Raw genomic sequence first — 14,832 nt, 5'->3', positions numbered from 1 at the left:
CTTCTAAGTTGCCATCGGATCAGGCCCTTTCAAAAGCCTCTTGCGCTAGTACAATTGGGTTCATGTTCGGAGTCAGAGAAGGTCACAACAGTGTGAAATTGGAGATGAGTTGCAGGAGAAGGCACTGAAATGAGGGCACCCACCATGAGAGAACGAGATTTTCTTCAGAGTATTATCAGAGCTAGATGTGTGTTTGTTGTTGTTGTTGTTGTTACTGGAGCTATTCTCAAAATCCCTGTTTGGGGTCTTGGAGGAGCAGAGCAGGGACCCAAGAATAGGGGTAGAAGAGCTTCTCAGCAGCATTTTTTATAGCTTTAATGGCCGTCTCCTAGAAAATTAACCCAAATCAGAATGCTTGTAGACGTTCCTTTTAAGGAAAAACCTCTCTCTGTTGATTTGATTTCTAGAATTTTACAATTTCTGTGGTAGAGAGAGAGAGAGAGAGAGAGTTCCCATATCATGGAAGATGAAATATCTCCATCACCATCTCTAGCAACAAAGGTGACCAGCCCTCCACTACCTAGACTATTGGGAACTTGTAAGACATATGGCATAAACATGGGAATATTTGCATTTTAATCTACTATTATTGGTTGACATTTCTTGTTTCGTAAAATTATGATGTAAATTCGAGATAAGGAAATTGGTAGTTGTATGTATGATTAAAATGAAGGGTCATGAGTTTCTGAAGAAAGTAACAAAAGTGGAATTATTTTCATTAAAATTTCTTATAAACATCATATTCTGTCAGAAATGTTCCCAGAAATAGAATTTATCAAACACCTTCTTACCCGTTTCTGTTTCTAGAAACAAAACAGAAACAAGAATTATCAAACACCCTTCTTACCTGTTTCTGTTTTCAGAAACAGCAATTTCTATTTCTGCCGTTTCTTGAAACAGAAACAGCAGAAGCGTTATCAAACGGGCCCTAAACCTCCAATAACTAACAACATAAAAAATGTAATCCTAACTGATACCCATATTATAAGCTCATTACAATGAGAACCCATTGGACCAAAGGCCCAACACATATTTAACTTAACCCAAACCTTATTTGCACTAAAATAAGCCACTTCTGTGATTTCCTGCATCATATACGTTTAGACATTCAGGCCAAATCCATCCATCAAGTGTGGACATGCATTGGATTGGCTGAACAAATATGATAGGCTATGGCCTAAGAATTACAGGCCAACCAACTCTGGTCAATGAATCAATGATAGTAGAAGGGGTTTTCTGTAGCTCTCTCTCGCTTCTCCCTTGTTGATGTCTCTTCTCTCTTCTATTTCTTCCCCATCGATAACTATTTTCTCACTCCCCTTCCCTACCTACTATAGATCAATTGTCCTTCAGGGAAGTAAATCAGCTAATCCCTGGAGAAGACTGAGCAGTGAAATTTTTTTCATTTTTGGCATGCCACCAAAGAAGACGAAGAAAAAGAGGAGGAAGAAGATGTTGCAGCAGCAACAAGGGCAATGGATTCATCATAACCATACATGAGTAAAGGATATTAACTTCCAAAACTTTATACAAGGACAATGGATTCATCATAATCGTACATGAGTCTGAGAGCTTACCAACTCAAATGAATACACGCTTCCGTTTCTAGAACATATAAGCACCTAACAAGGAACGGAAGATTCATTGTATCAGCGATCTTACAGCATAGTTAAGTACAAAATCCCTGATATGTAAAGTAGGATACAGTATGCAATATGCAAATTGATAACCATGGTTGCTGGATCTGACTCTAGAATCTAGAATCTAGATAATTACTAAAGAAAAAAAATTATTTTTAGTCGTGGACCTCTTTTTTTTTCTTTTCTTTTTCTTTGGGTGAGTAAATAAATGCATTAAAGAATAGGGGGAGGGAGATTACAGCCCTGAAAGGGGAAACAAACCCTAAAAGGGCAACTAAAGCCCACATGGACAAAAGACAGGAGCTAAGAAGCCCATTCAACATCCAAGGCCCAAAAAGGCTTCAAGATTCACAAGTCCAGTACATCATAAAAGCCCACATTGGCTTAAAAACAAAGCAAGGAAGCCCATCCAAGGGTAACCAAGTCAAATCCAGTTAGGGTTTGAGGAAACCCTAACAAACATCTCTTCTCATCATCTAACCAGCCGCCAAGGAAGCATTTCCGGCGAGGGGAGCTGCCTCTTGGAGGGCGCTGGCCTTACGGAGGGCCATCTATCTCTCTGGACCTTATTTGTACTGGAAATATGAGTTAATAGTGCCTGCAACTCTTCTTTCAAATGAGAAAGCCAGTTGATCATGACAAGAATGTTGATAGAAGCACGAAGGGGAAAAAGCGAAAGCAGGGTAATGATTGTAGTCAATTAGAAAGATTGGGAAGAGAGAGAGGTCGTGTTGTTGTTGATTGTATCATTTGGTAGGTTTTGCTCTGTTTTCAATGAATCTAATTATTTACCCTCAAAAAAATAAAGAGGAATGATTGTCTATATTCTGGATTTTCTTTTAAAAAAGCCTCTTGTTACACTTTTTTTCCTAGCTGTATTAGAACTTAATCTCAATTAATGAAAGATCCAGCAATGAACGGATCACCATGGAAATTGAGTATTTCCTAGTTGCGCCTTAGAGTTAGTGTGAAAATACAAACAAGTTAGATGCCTATATCAAAAAAAACTTACTTGAGAGGGAATGACATAAGATGTGCATGCTCCAGCAAATAGTGGACCCCCTGTTACTACCTGTATAACACCATCAAATCACTGGTAGTGAATCTAACAGATAGAAGAAATGAGAATTACCATCCATGTTTCATAACAAATTAAATGTGTAAAGCAGTGTATCAGGTAAGATAATATCCAGTGGCAGCCCAGTAATTAGATTGAAGTTCAAAAAGGTGGAATGAGACTTTTGTAAATAATCAGAAATTCCCAATGTTTAAATGGGGGTTTAGAAGTGTGGGCACGTGGGAATTTATGTATTGTTCAGGGTCGGAATTGGAACTATAGGTAATTAAAGTACAAAGGTTATGGAAGGGTTTAGATTTATTTGCTAAGGGTAAACTAGGAAGGGGCAAGACTCAATGGCAGATGGGAGAAAGAGAGGGTCATTAATATGGGAGACTAAAAGAATGAAAGAAAGATGGGCTCGTATGATGAGAGAGGATAATCTTGGAATGGACAAAATTCAGTGGCAAGGTGTAAAATACTAAGGAAAGAAAGGGCAATCTGATTGGTGGGGTTAAGGACATTAATTACTTCAGATAAGGAGAAGAACATGAGTCGTCTTCAACCTCCAGCCAAGGAAAGAGGCGGGAAACTCAAGTCGATTCAGGTGAGATATCTTCATCAATAGGACTACAAACCAAACAAGATTTAGGGGTTTAAGTTCCTAACCCTTCAGCCTCTTAGAAACATCCAACAACAGACCTTGTAATCAGATAATGTGTTCATATTAATTGCTTGGAGCAGATCTGGGCGAAGGCTCACAGACCAGATCTGGTTATGACTTCAATTCTCACTATAGGAGCTTTAACAGCGGCCAAACTCCTAGGGTTTCAGTCACCCAAGGGAAGGTAACCTTTGACCAAAGCTTCAGCCTACGCAGGTCAAACACGAAGGAGATCAGTGAACTTATGTAGGTCTGTAACTGTCACCAGAAACAGAGTAATTACAGATGAGGAGAAAATACAGCAGGAAATGAAGAAGAAGAAGAGGGGAGGGGGGTTAGAGGGACACTTCCCAGCGAGGGATCCAGGAAAGAAATTCAGGAAGAGAAAGAAAGACAGGAGAGAATTTGCAATTTCTGTCCAGAACAAAGATTGGGAAAGAACCAGAAAATAAGAAAGAGAGAGGTCGGCTAGAAGAAGGGGGAATTCTCGGAGAGTAGAAAGGGTGGGGGGAAGAGAGCACAGCCATGCAGGCTTTGGCCACAAGTCATTCAATTCATTACTCATTCAATAACCCCAAAACTTGGGTTACATGCTTAATTTATACTAAACTAAAATTAAAGCCTCCTAATTAAAGTCTTGAGACTAAAATAAAAATAAAATTTCCAAAAACCTAGACTAATAGAATTAGAAACAAAGCAGGACTCAAATTGGAAACTACCCAAAAATAAAAGATTAAAATATTCCCCAAATCAGTAACGTTGATCCCAAACTGGATCTGGTTCTTGGTCCAGGCTTTGCAGCGGGTTTGGGTCGATCCATCAAAGCGCTACTACATCAAAGACCCTCAATAAATACATCAGTCCGTTGTTCACTGCTAGGAACAAACAGCATAGTGATAAGACCCATATCCAGTTTCTCTTTGATTAAGTGCCAATCAATCTCCACATGTTTGGTTCGCTCATGCTGGATTGGGTTGTGAGCAATGCTGATGGAAGATTTTCTATCACAAAATAGCTTCATAGGAAGAGTTGCAAGGACAACCAAATCTGTGAGAAGACTATGAAGCCACAGAAGCTCACAAATGCCATGGGCCATAGCACAGAACTCTGCTTTAGCACTAGATTGGGCAACAACTGCTTGCTTCTCGCCTCACCAGGTAACAAGGGTACCACCAACAAAAGTGCCATAGCCAGTGGTAGACCTACAATCATCAGGTGAGCCTGTCCAATCAACATCCTTGAAGGCCTCGACCTGAATGTGATTATGAGGAGAAAAAAAGGATGTCACGTCCTAGGGCAGATTTTAAGTAATGGAGAATGTGCAGCATGGCTTCCATGTCTGCCAAGTAAGGATCATGCTTGTACTGTCTAACCAAGCTAACAGCAAATGCTATATCGAGGCATGTATGAGAAAGATTGATATCTCCCCTTATCCATAGGATCACCTTCCTTGCTACCCAGGTGAACATTAGCATCAATAAGTATCTTCCAGCTTGCACCCCAGCATACCTGTCTCAGAAAGAAGGTCAAGCAAAATACTTTCACTGGGCAAGTAGATTCCACGAGAAGACTTGGCAACTTCAATACCAAGTAATGAAGTTGTCTAAGATCTTTAATCTCAAATTCATCACCCAGGTACTTCTTGAGGCTAGTATTCTTTGTAAGGTCCTAACTTGTAACAACGTTATCATCTACATAGATGATCAAGATAGCAATCTTTCCACCAGATCTCTTGATGAAAAGAGTGTGGGGTGGTCGGCATTGCTTTGAGAGTAGCCTATAACAATCATAGCCTTGTGAAACCACCCGAACCAAGAACGAGGGGATTGCTTCAGCCCCATATAATGCACGCTTCAGCTTGCACACCTTCCTTTGATTTTAAAAGCAAGCTAATCCAGGAGGAATGTCCGTATACACTCCTCTTCAAGTTCCCCATGAAGGAATGCATTCTTCACATCCAGTTGTTGAAGGTCCCAACGTAAGTCAACAACATAGAATAAGATAACACAGATTGTGTTCATCTTAGCCATTGGAGCAAATGTCTCCTGGTAGTCAATCCCATAAGTCTAAGTGAAGCCCTTGGCAACAAGTTTAACCTTGTAATGTTCTAGTGTACCATCAGCCTTCTGCTTAACTGTGACGACCCACCTACAACCAATTGCCTTCTTCTGTGAGGGAAGACACACTAGATCCCAAGTATCATTCTTCCTTAGAGCCTGCATCTTCTCAACCATAGTTGCCTACTATTGTGAGTATGCACTCGCTTCCTACCAGGTATGGGGAATAGATTATGGTAAGATGGAGAAAGTGAGTCATAAGTAACAAGTTTAGCAATAGGATGTAAAGTGTAGGACCTAGTGCCTTTGCGAACAGCAATAGGAAACTCAAGAGGAGGGTCAACAATAACAACTGAAACATCAATAGAAGGGGAAAGAGAATTACTTGAGTCCAAGGGAACTTAACCAGATTCGAGAGGAGATGATTGGCATAGTAGAGTAGGTGTAGGATGTGCAGTGATTTGGGTCTGCTATCTGTGACAATAAACACACATCTCTAGCCAAGGCCGAGTTCGAGTAGGAGTGTCAGTCTCCCCCTGAAATGGAACATCGACAGAGATAACATATGCCAGTGTATTAAGTTCAAGAGGCAGCACATCTTCCACTGTTGAAGAACACTCCCCCTGAAGCAGTGGGGCAGTGTAGTAAGATGCAGATTCGTGAAAGACAACATTCAGTCACAAAACGCCGAGTGGGAGGGTGATAACACTGATAGCCATTATGAGTGACAATGTACCCCAGAAAAAATGCATCAAATACCGCAAGAATCAAACTTCCAATGAGGATGATGATCACAAGCATAACAGACACAACTGAATACCTTGGGACGAATAGGAAAAGCAACAGAACCCTGGAGAAGATCCAGATGGGAGCGGAAGTCAAGGACCGAGAAGGCATTCGGTTAATCAAAAGAGCGACAGTGAGAACTGCTTCACTCCAATATTGGGGAGGAGCATGCATCTCAAACATAAGAGAGCGAAAAGATATGCCTAAAAAGACCCTTTGAGTATTCGCGGCCATTGTCACTTCGAAGAATCTTAATAGTAGCATTGAATTGGGTCTGCACCATATGGGGAAACTGCTGAAGGTGATGAAAAACCTTTCCCTTGGATTGCATCATATAGACCCAAGTTGAGCGAAAATGGCTGTCAATAAAAGAAACAAACCACTGAAAACCATTTATAGACACATAACGTGATAGACCCTAAATATCAGAATGTATCAATGAAAAAGGAGTAACATTTTTATTACCAGAAATAGAATAAGTGATTCGAGTTTGTTTGGCCAATACTCATGCTAACAAAAAATTGACTCAACTTACAATGCTTAAAAGAAGGAAAAAGCCTAGCTAAAGTCCCCAAGGGAGGATGTCCCAACCGACAGTGCCACTGTAGTAACTCAGAGATGGAGGTGAAGTAAAAGATGTTTAAAGAGCCTGACTAGAGACCGAAGAAGAGTCATCATCAAGCAGATACAGACCACCGCACACCCTACTAAAGCCAATCGTTTCCCTATCACCAAGTCCTGAAAAACACAATGAGACGGGAAGAATGTGATTTTACAATTAAGACTGGAAGTGAGACTACTAATGGACAATAAATTCACAAGGATGGAACACGCAAAATAGTCAAAAGACATAAAGTAGGATTAAAACTAACAGAGGTCTTTCCCAAAATAGTGGAATGAGTCCCGTTAGCCAATTTAACCTTACCATTACCAGAGCAGGAAGTTTACTGAGAGAAAATAGCCAAAGAACCTATCATGTGATCTGATGCCCCTAGAGTCGATAATTTCATGGGGTGGATTGAACAGACATACTATGACCAATGAAATAGGTACCTAAATCTGATGGAGTGGAGTGAGCAGAACTCGTAGTTGCAGATGCAAGAGGCTCCATATGATTTAGAAGACACTGAAAGGCAATAAGCTCATCAGATGATAGAGAAGCTGCTGAGATGCTTGATGCAAAGTCATTGTCGAAGACCTCAACATGGTTGGCCTGACCAGGATTACCACGACCTTTGCCAAATGTGTCAACAGGGCAGCCATGAAAGCTTCCAACAGTGCTTTTTGGTATAATGCTCCTTACCACAGTAGTCGCAATTTACAGGTGCTCTAGTAGAGGAACCACCAGCCCATGGGGCTACACTTTAGGACTGAGTACCGAAGGCAAGAGCAGATCTCTCTATGGGAGTGCTAATAGGCTATGGAAGCATAGTACTATGGCGGTTGTCCTTAAGTTGTGTCATAAAGAAGGCTTGCTCCAAAGTAAGAAAGGGAGACCGACGAAGAACATGAGCCCGCAGTAGGTCGTATTCCACATTCAGCCCTGCCAGGATATCAGACTCTGATCTTGTCTTCCTGTGTCTAGAAGCCGGTAACATCAGTTGGAGTGGTGGGAACATACTCCTCATAGAAGTCTAACTCATGCACAGAATTCGAAACTCAAAATAGTACTGTGACAAAGTTAGCCCTTATTTTGCTTCAGATTGTGAACCTTCTGGAAAAATTCGAATACCTGAGCATCATTCCCAATCTAGGAGTCGTGTCCAATGTTGACTTCCATATCTTTGCAATGGAGTCAAAAGAGGATAGCCACAAGCAATATGTGGCTGCATAGAGGTGACAAGGAAAGCTATAACAAGAGAATTGGCAGTTGGCACACTTCCATTTATCAATATTAATACTAGTGGCAGGGTGCTTTTTGGTTCCAATAAGATACCCATAATAACCACATGATTTGATGGAGATACGGCGAGCGTGATCACATAAGATAGTCGGTACCATCAAGCTTGATAGCACAGACGAAATGTGGGAAGGGTGCCAAAGTTGTCACCATCGGATTATCACCACCAGTTGATGCAGTCGAGCTCGCAGAACCAGACATTGTTACCAGTCTAGAGGCTGCAGTGATGGTTGAAACAAACTAATACAACCACTCCATGCAGCAAAAGCACCAAAACGCAAGGAGAAAACCTTGAAAACCAAAAATCGATAAGGGTTTCAAAACCCTAAATAGCCAATTTTCTCTAGGTAGGGAGCATGAGATAGAAAAATGGCTAGCACAGGCCCTATAGCAAGTGAACAATACCAAATGAAGGCATCATCTACACAGATTGATGCAAAAATCAGGGAAAACAAAACCCTGACAACATAAAAATCGATTAGGGTCAAAACCATGAATCGATAAAGGGGAGAAAAGGGGCTAGGTCTCTCAAATCATCAGGAAAAGGAGATCTGAGAGCCTTTACAGTGAGAGGAGATGTGGTAGAGAGGTTCTCAGTAGTTTAGACTTCAAAGAAGCACCACCGAGAGAGGGAGGTAAGAGAGAAGAAGGCGAGAGAGAGAGGCGGTGGAATGGAGATACTGGATCTAAGGTTGAGAAAGGGAGAGGCAAGAGAGAGAAAGGTTAGGTTTAGAGTTAGGGTTTGGATCTCTGCTCTGGTACCATGGTGGAGGAATAATGACTTGTATGAAATGGACACAAGCCATCTCTATCTATAATATGGAAGAGAATATTACAGTTATGAGTACAAGACTAAAATACCCCTAATAGACAATTCTACCCTTGTACAAATTTACAACAGTAATTATAGTTAGAATGTAGAGATTAACATAGAACAAGAGAGTAAGAAAGGAGAAGAGAAGATTATATAAGGTGGAAGGAGAAGGAGAAGAAGAGTACTGGAGACAGAATGTTATGTGTTAGAGAGGATCTCTACCATACCTATATTACTTCACTACTAAGATGGAAATAACATACAACTCCCTAAGGAGGTAAAAGGCAAAAAAGAGAAAATACAATTTAAGACAACTAGACAATAAACAAGTTCTTAAAGAACCCTTATTACATAAACTCTTAACAAGTATTTCATCAGTTTACGTTAGTTTTTGTTTAGGTAACATGAAGGTAATCAAGGCTCTCTTTGGCACAGTTTATATTTATGTATATTACCTAACTATGAATAATCAATGATGATAATAGGTTCTGGGTTATAAACAGTAATCGTTTGGTTGTTGCTACTGCAGAATATATAATGCAAAATAGGTTTGGTATGTCTAGTGCAGAATATATTATGTAACATTAAGTATCATATTAAAGATGTGCTTTGTAGGAAATGCATCTATTTTTTAACGTAGGGACCCACACAACGGTGGGATCTACTACTAAGGGTGTCAACCGGTATGGTATTCAGTATTCGGTATTCAGTACAGTACAACAGGCCAAGAATCAATACTGAAAACGCACCATACTGAGAAAAATTCCTACATTTCAATATTGATACAATACCAGCTCAATATGTTTTTTATTCAGTATAAATATGGAATTTCTTCGGTAAGAATACAATTTAGGCACAATATATAGTTGGTAATTCGGTAGTTTATTACATACTGAACGGCTTTATCTTAAATGGCGATACTGTACCATACCAAGATTAATACCATTTTGTCATACCAAAACCGTACAATTTTGATATCGGTATTCGGTATCAGGGTACCAAATTGACACCCTTATCTACTGCAAAGTAAAAAAATTCTCGTCTCCCACTTGATATAGATTCTTGTCTTCCAATATACAGGCTTCAGATTGATCCGATTAGCATCAGCACCAGAATTTACAAACCCATTAACTTCCTGTTGATGATCAGACCCATTTCCATTATTCCCAGGAGAATCTGTAATCCCAATGCTGATTACAGAACTCTCCCTAAAGCTCCCAGGATCGTCCCTGAACTTAGTTGGATGTTCGAGAAGAAAATTACACCAATCCCCATATAGGCACTCCTCCCCATTACAATACTTCTTGCAGAGCTTGAGCATAGTGATTATTCTCCGATCTTCATCCCAAAGCCCAGCGGCAGCCCAACGGCTCTTTCTTCCTCACGGGCTCTGGAAGCAAGGATTTCCTCTCAGTTGGGTAGACTGTAGAGGCATCCTCAAATCGTCAACCCCATGAGAGAAATTGCAGTTGTCCCCATCAGGACAGATCCCAACAAAGAATTTTGCGCAAGGACAGGTATTGAAGAACATCCTGCTTATGCCTCTAGGAACAGGAGGGTTTGACACTGGCGGAGGCGGCATTCTTGGATTTGCAGGTGGGTTTGAGAAGGAATTCGAGGGGATATCTTCGGAGTTTCTGGGCTTCTTGAATGGTGTCCAATTGGCACCAAAAGCAGGTTGCGCTTGCTCGTTGTCAAACGGGATTTGAGGCCAGAATCAAACAGGTTCACTACCTACAGAGAATGGCAGTGGACAGAACGGACGAGAAGCAGGAACACTTGTACTTGCAAATGTAAGGGCATTAGACGAGTCTTGCTCTGAATTTCAGCGAAAGAATCAGAGGACCCAGATGGATAAATCGGAACGCCAGATGAAGATATGAGCAGAAACCACCAATGTCAATGAGAATTCCCAGCCAAAATTGGATCACAAAAGAGGGACTAATATATTGAAACCGAGATCAGTTCCTTGCAAGTATTAATAAGTTCTATCCTCCGATTCTTAAAACTTTTGAGCTTCACTTAATCTCCGCCCTACTTATCAAAAAGACTAAAACCTAGTGAAATCTAAAACTCTAAAATGGCATTTCCACAAGTGAATTAGTCAGAATTGCAAGCGGAGAAAGGTTCCATTTCGGTAGGGTGTTTAATTGTTGGATGTTCTCCTAGAGGGTTTCAACAAAGGTAGGACTTTAACGTTTAATGTGAAGGTATTTTATAAAAATATGTAAAATAACCCTTTACTGTTAGTTTTGAGCCATTACAACAAGTGCTCATTAACGGTTTACCACATAACCAACAACAATCTCTTATCCCAATAAATCATAAATATCTTCCAACCTCTTTATAAATTAATTGGTATATTGATTTATATTAATTAGAAATAGGGGTCGTAAAATCATACCAAACGCCTCTATTTATGTTTGTGTCAGATAAACATAAATTTAAACTATACCAAAGAGAGCCCAAGGTATAGTTTGTCAGATAAACATAAATTTAAACTATACCAAAGACAGTCCAAGTTATAATTGTTCATTTGGTTAAAGAGTCTAAAGTCAAGTTGCTTAACTCATTTGAGGAGTTGATTGATCATATCAGTTTGTGTCACACCCCATTCCTTATAATACCGGAGATGTGATTAGGATTCTTACCATCATCCTACAAGACCTACCAGGATCTCGGAAGCAGTACCTTACACTCACAATCCACAAATCAAGAATCATGCTAAAATCAGATGCAGTGGAATATAAGATATAATAAATGATCCTTATATTGGGGAAGTCTAAAGATGATATATATTACAAAACCATGTTTATCTTGTCAATATGTACATTAAGAAATATATCATAATGCTTCACAAGTTTAACATTCAACCATACAGAAATGATAATGGATAGCACAAGTCCCCACTCATGGTGCACTGTAAGCACAGTCATCACAAGCACAACCCTCAACATGCTTCCTTGGCTTCTGGATTCCACCAGTCCCCATTGTACTCGGCCATGAAAGAGAAAGTGTCGCCACTCATTGGTACCACCGTACCTACATCATAATCTAAAAAGGGACATACACGTTGTGTGAGCTTCACTAAGCTCAGTGAGGGATGGGAAACATGCAAGCAAACACATATAGTCCATAATACGGTACATGATGCAATTCATTTTATTATCCACTTAGCAAACAATTAAGTCATTGTATAGTGCAGCTACAACACATTAGGCAGTATCCCCGGTCCCGGAATTGTCCTCGATCACCCAGTGATACAAATCCTACTTGCAAATAGAAGCCTGTTGGTCCCAAAATGCGCCCTCAGCCACCTAGCAAACCCCTGATAACCCTGTCCTAGCACCACGGTCCCAGAATTCTACATCGATCACTTGGGCTCGGTCCACCTCCGGCAACAATCACATCGTACCGCGGAAGTGGTATTCTGAAAATCTCACCAGACCTACCACTATGGGTTATCCAACACCTATCTCCCTGTTGGCAATGGGTCATAGCACAAGGTAATTCATCCTAAGCATATGTAATATATATGACCTTTCACAACGATACAATTTGTATGGCGAATATGGTACTGAAATCGACCTCGGCCACACTGCAACCCATTTCCAAGCCTAGATCTAACAATTTACAATATACTATGGCGATGATGGTACGTACCGGAATCAACCACAACCACACCGCAACCCATTTCGAGCTTAGCTTAATATACACACAATGCATGGTAATTAAAGCTACGTGGCAACCATGGCACCCCCCTCGGCCACATCGGATCCCACCCATTCACACATAGCAACCACAATAGAAATTTCACATGAAAGCAGTTGAAAGTAATAACAAATTAAGCATACATGAGATTATTAATTTACAACAAGTGTATATAATGGCATGCATCAGTTCTATATAGTAGAACATTTCACCTCGTCTGCTGACTAGGTGAAAAATCCCCAAGATGAATGCCCGAAGTAACCTCGCTAGACCTCATCGGAAGTGATTGTCTCTGGCCTAATTACAAGTGTGGAAAGTGTTAAAAATATGTCTTAAAGGGTCCCCAAAAAAGTCCCCAAGAAGTCCCAAAATTGGACTTAAGAACAGTTTAATAGGTCACACCGGTCGATGACCGATCAACCGGTGGGATCAACCGGAGACCTATACAGTAGCTAATTTCAATTATGTCACTGAGATCATCCACTGTCAAATATCACCAGCAGATGTCTAATTTGCCAACGGGATTGACCGGTGGTACAAACAAAAGCTTCTATTCCCTCGGATCATCCACCTATCTACTGGTGGGATCTACCATTGACAGTTCAGGAAGTGTCGGTGGGATCTACCGGTGACAGTTCAGAAAGTGTTCTTCACTTCAGATCTGAACCACCCCGGATCCTATGACCATATTTGGTTCTGTGTGGTTTGTAGAGGGTCACTCCACCTTTTATTAGGGTCTAGCTGATCATAATTCCACCAAGCCAATCAGGAGTTACGTTGATTGTTTGACCAAAACCCTAAAGCCCAAGTTTGAGCTGAAATGGCTCCGGAGCCTAGAAAAACACTCTTTGGAGCTCGAGAAGAGTACAGAGGAGTGCAATGCACACTACCCTAGTTGGTTATGGTCATTGGGGTTGAGGTGTACTGCACCAACCTAGCAAAACCTCGAAACCTAGGTCTACCCAAACCCAAAAATGAAGAGGAAAGAAGTAGGAGAAAACTCCCTTACCTAAGGAAGTGTCGACAACCAAGGGGAAGTGGCCGAGTTTCTTCTCCTCCTTCTCCCCCTCTCCCACGTTTTTTTAGGTTGCAATAAATGGGTTTCTAAAACCTACTTTCTATATATATAGCCAACCCACTGTCTATATATAGAGTCAACCCACTAGGGCTCGTTTGCCTACCCATGAGGTTTTACCCAAATGACTTAACGCGTTTGTCTGGCCATGGGGGCCCACCACTAATCAGTAATAAATTGAGAGTATCAATTCAAATAGCTGGACCAAGAGCGAAATTACCACGACCACGGCTACCAATATTAGCCACAAAAGCAGATGAATCCTTAGAAGAGACACTGGACTCAGGTTTAGCCAGAGAAGGGGACACAATATGCTAAATTCTGCAATATGCCTCATTGATAGAGGGGATCTTCTCACCAGCTAACAGTTGACTCTTGACAAGCTGAAGATCAGAACAGTCCAACCCAGACAGAATTTTAGCAACAAGAAATCAGCATGTTGAGACTTTATGCTCCTAAATGGACTTCGCCTTACTAGCGCCTTGGAGCTGATGCAGTCTAGAGATGGTAAGGCAATGCTCCGCCTTACGTGAAGTGGCGCCTTATGGTTTTTTTTTTTTTTTTTTAAACATATTTTAAAATTATTTGATGAAGATTCCAAATATAGATTTTTTATGGGTAGGTGTATGATTTTGTTAACACTTGAGATGTATGGGATCAGCTTTACTCCACCAAAAATAACCAAAACAAACAATACAAAAACACAATTCACAAACAGGGTTTGGATTTTGTCAAGGGTTTTAAGAAAGGGCTTTGAGAAGGAATCAAGGAACAAGGAAGAACCACTGATCTAGGCAACCATTTTGCTCCAGCAGCAGTGAGTTTGCTCCTGTAGCGGTGAGCTTCATTCTTCTTTGACAGGAGTAGAAAGATAGTGGATGACCTTAAGGCTTAGGCACTCATTTTGACATCATAGAGGTAAGTATAATAAATACTTGTTGTAGACACCGAATTTTGTCACCCCCCGACAATGATGACAATATGAAGGATTACATGTTGGATATTTTAGACTTGGAGAATTTTCAAACTTAGAGTAGAAAATGACCATTTTTTCCTATAAACTTTCAAGAGAAAATGTTTTCAAAAATTAGAATTTGATGTTGTGGATTATTGTTGTTTGTCCCCTCA

General features: G+C 40.6%; 1 protein-coding gene across 1 annotated transcript in view; it reads right to left on the bottom strand.

Moving 5' to 3' along the window:
- Positions 1 to 14,832, bottom strand: part of LOC122081699 (putative acyl-activating enzyme 19) — a 95,342-nt gene that overhangs the window by 15,381 nt on the left and 65,129 nt on the right. The window contains 2 exon segments of the mRNA XM_042648896.1: positions 1,578 to 1,622; positions 2,653 to 2,712. Coding sequence (XP_042504830.1) covers positions 1,578 to 1,622; positions 2,653 to 2,712 — 105 coding nt within the window.

The sequence above is a fragment of the Macadamia integrifolia genome, chromosome 6 (genome assembly GCF_013358625.1).
Source record: "Macadamia integrifolia cultivar HAES 741 chromosome 6, SCU_Mint_v3, whole genome shotgun sequence".
Lineage (NCBI taxonomy): Eukaryota > Viridiplantae > Streptophyta > Magnoliopsida > Proteales > Proteaceae > Macadamia > Macadamia integrifolia.
Note: the sequence above shows the minus strand (reverse complement) of the source record. Positions and strands in the feature narration are given on the sequence as shown.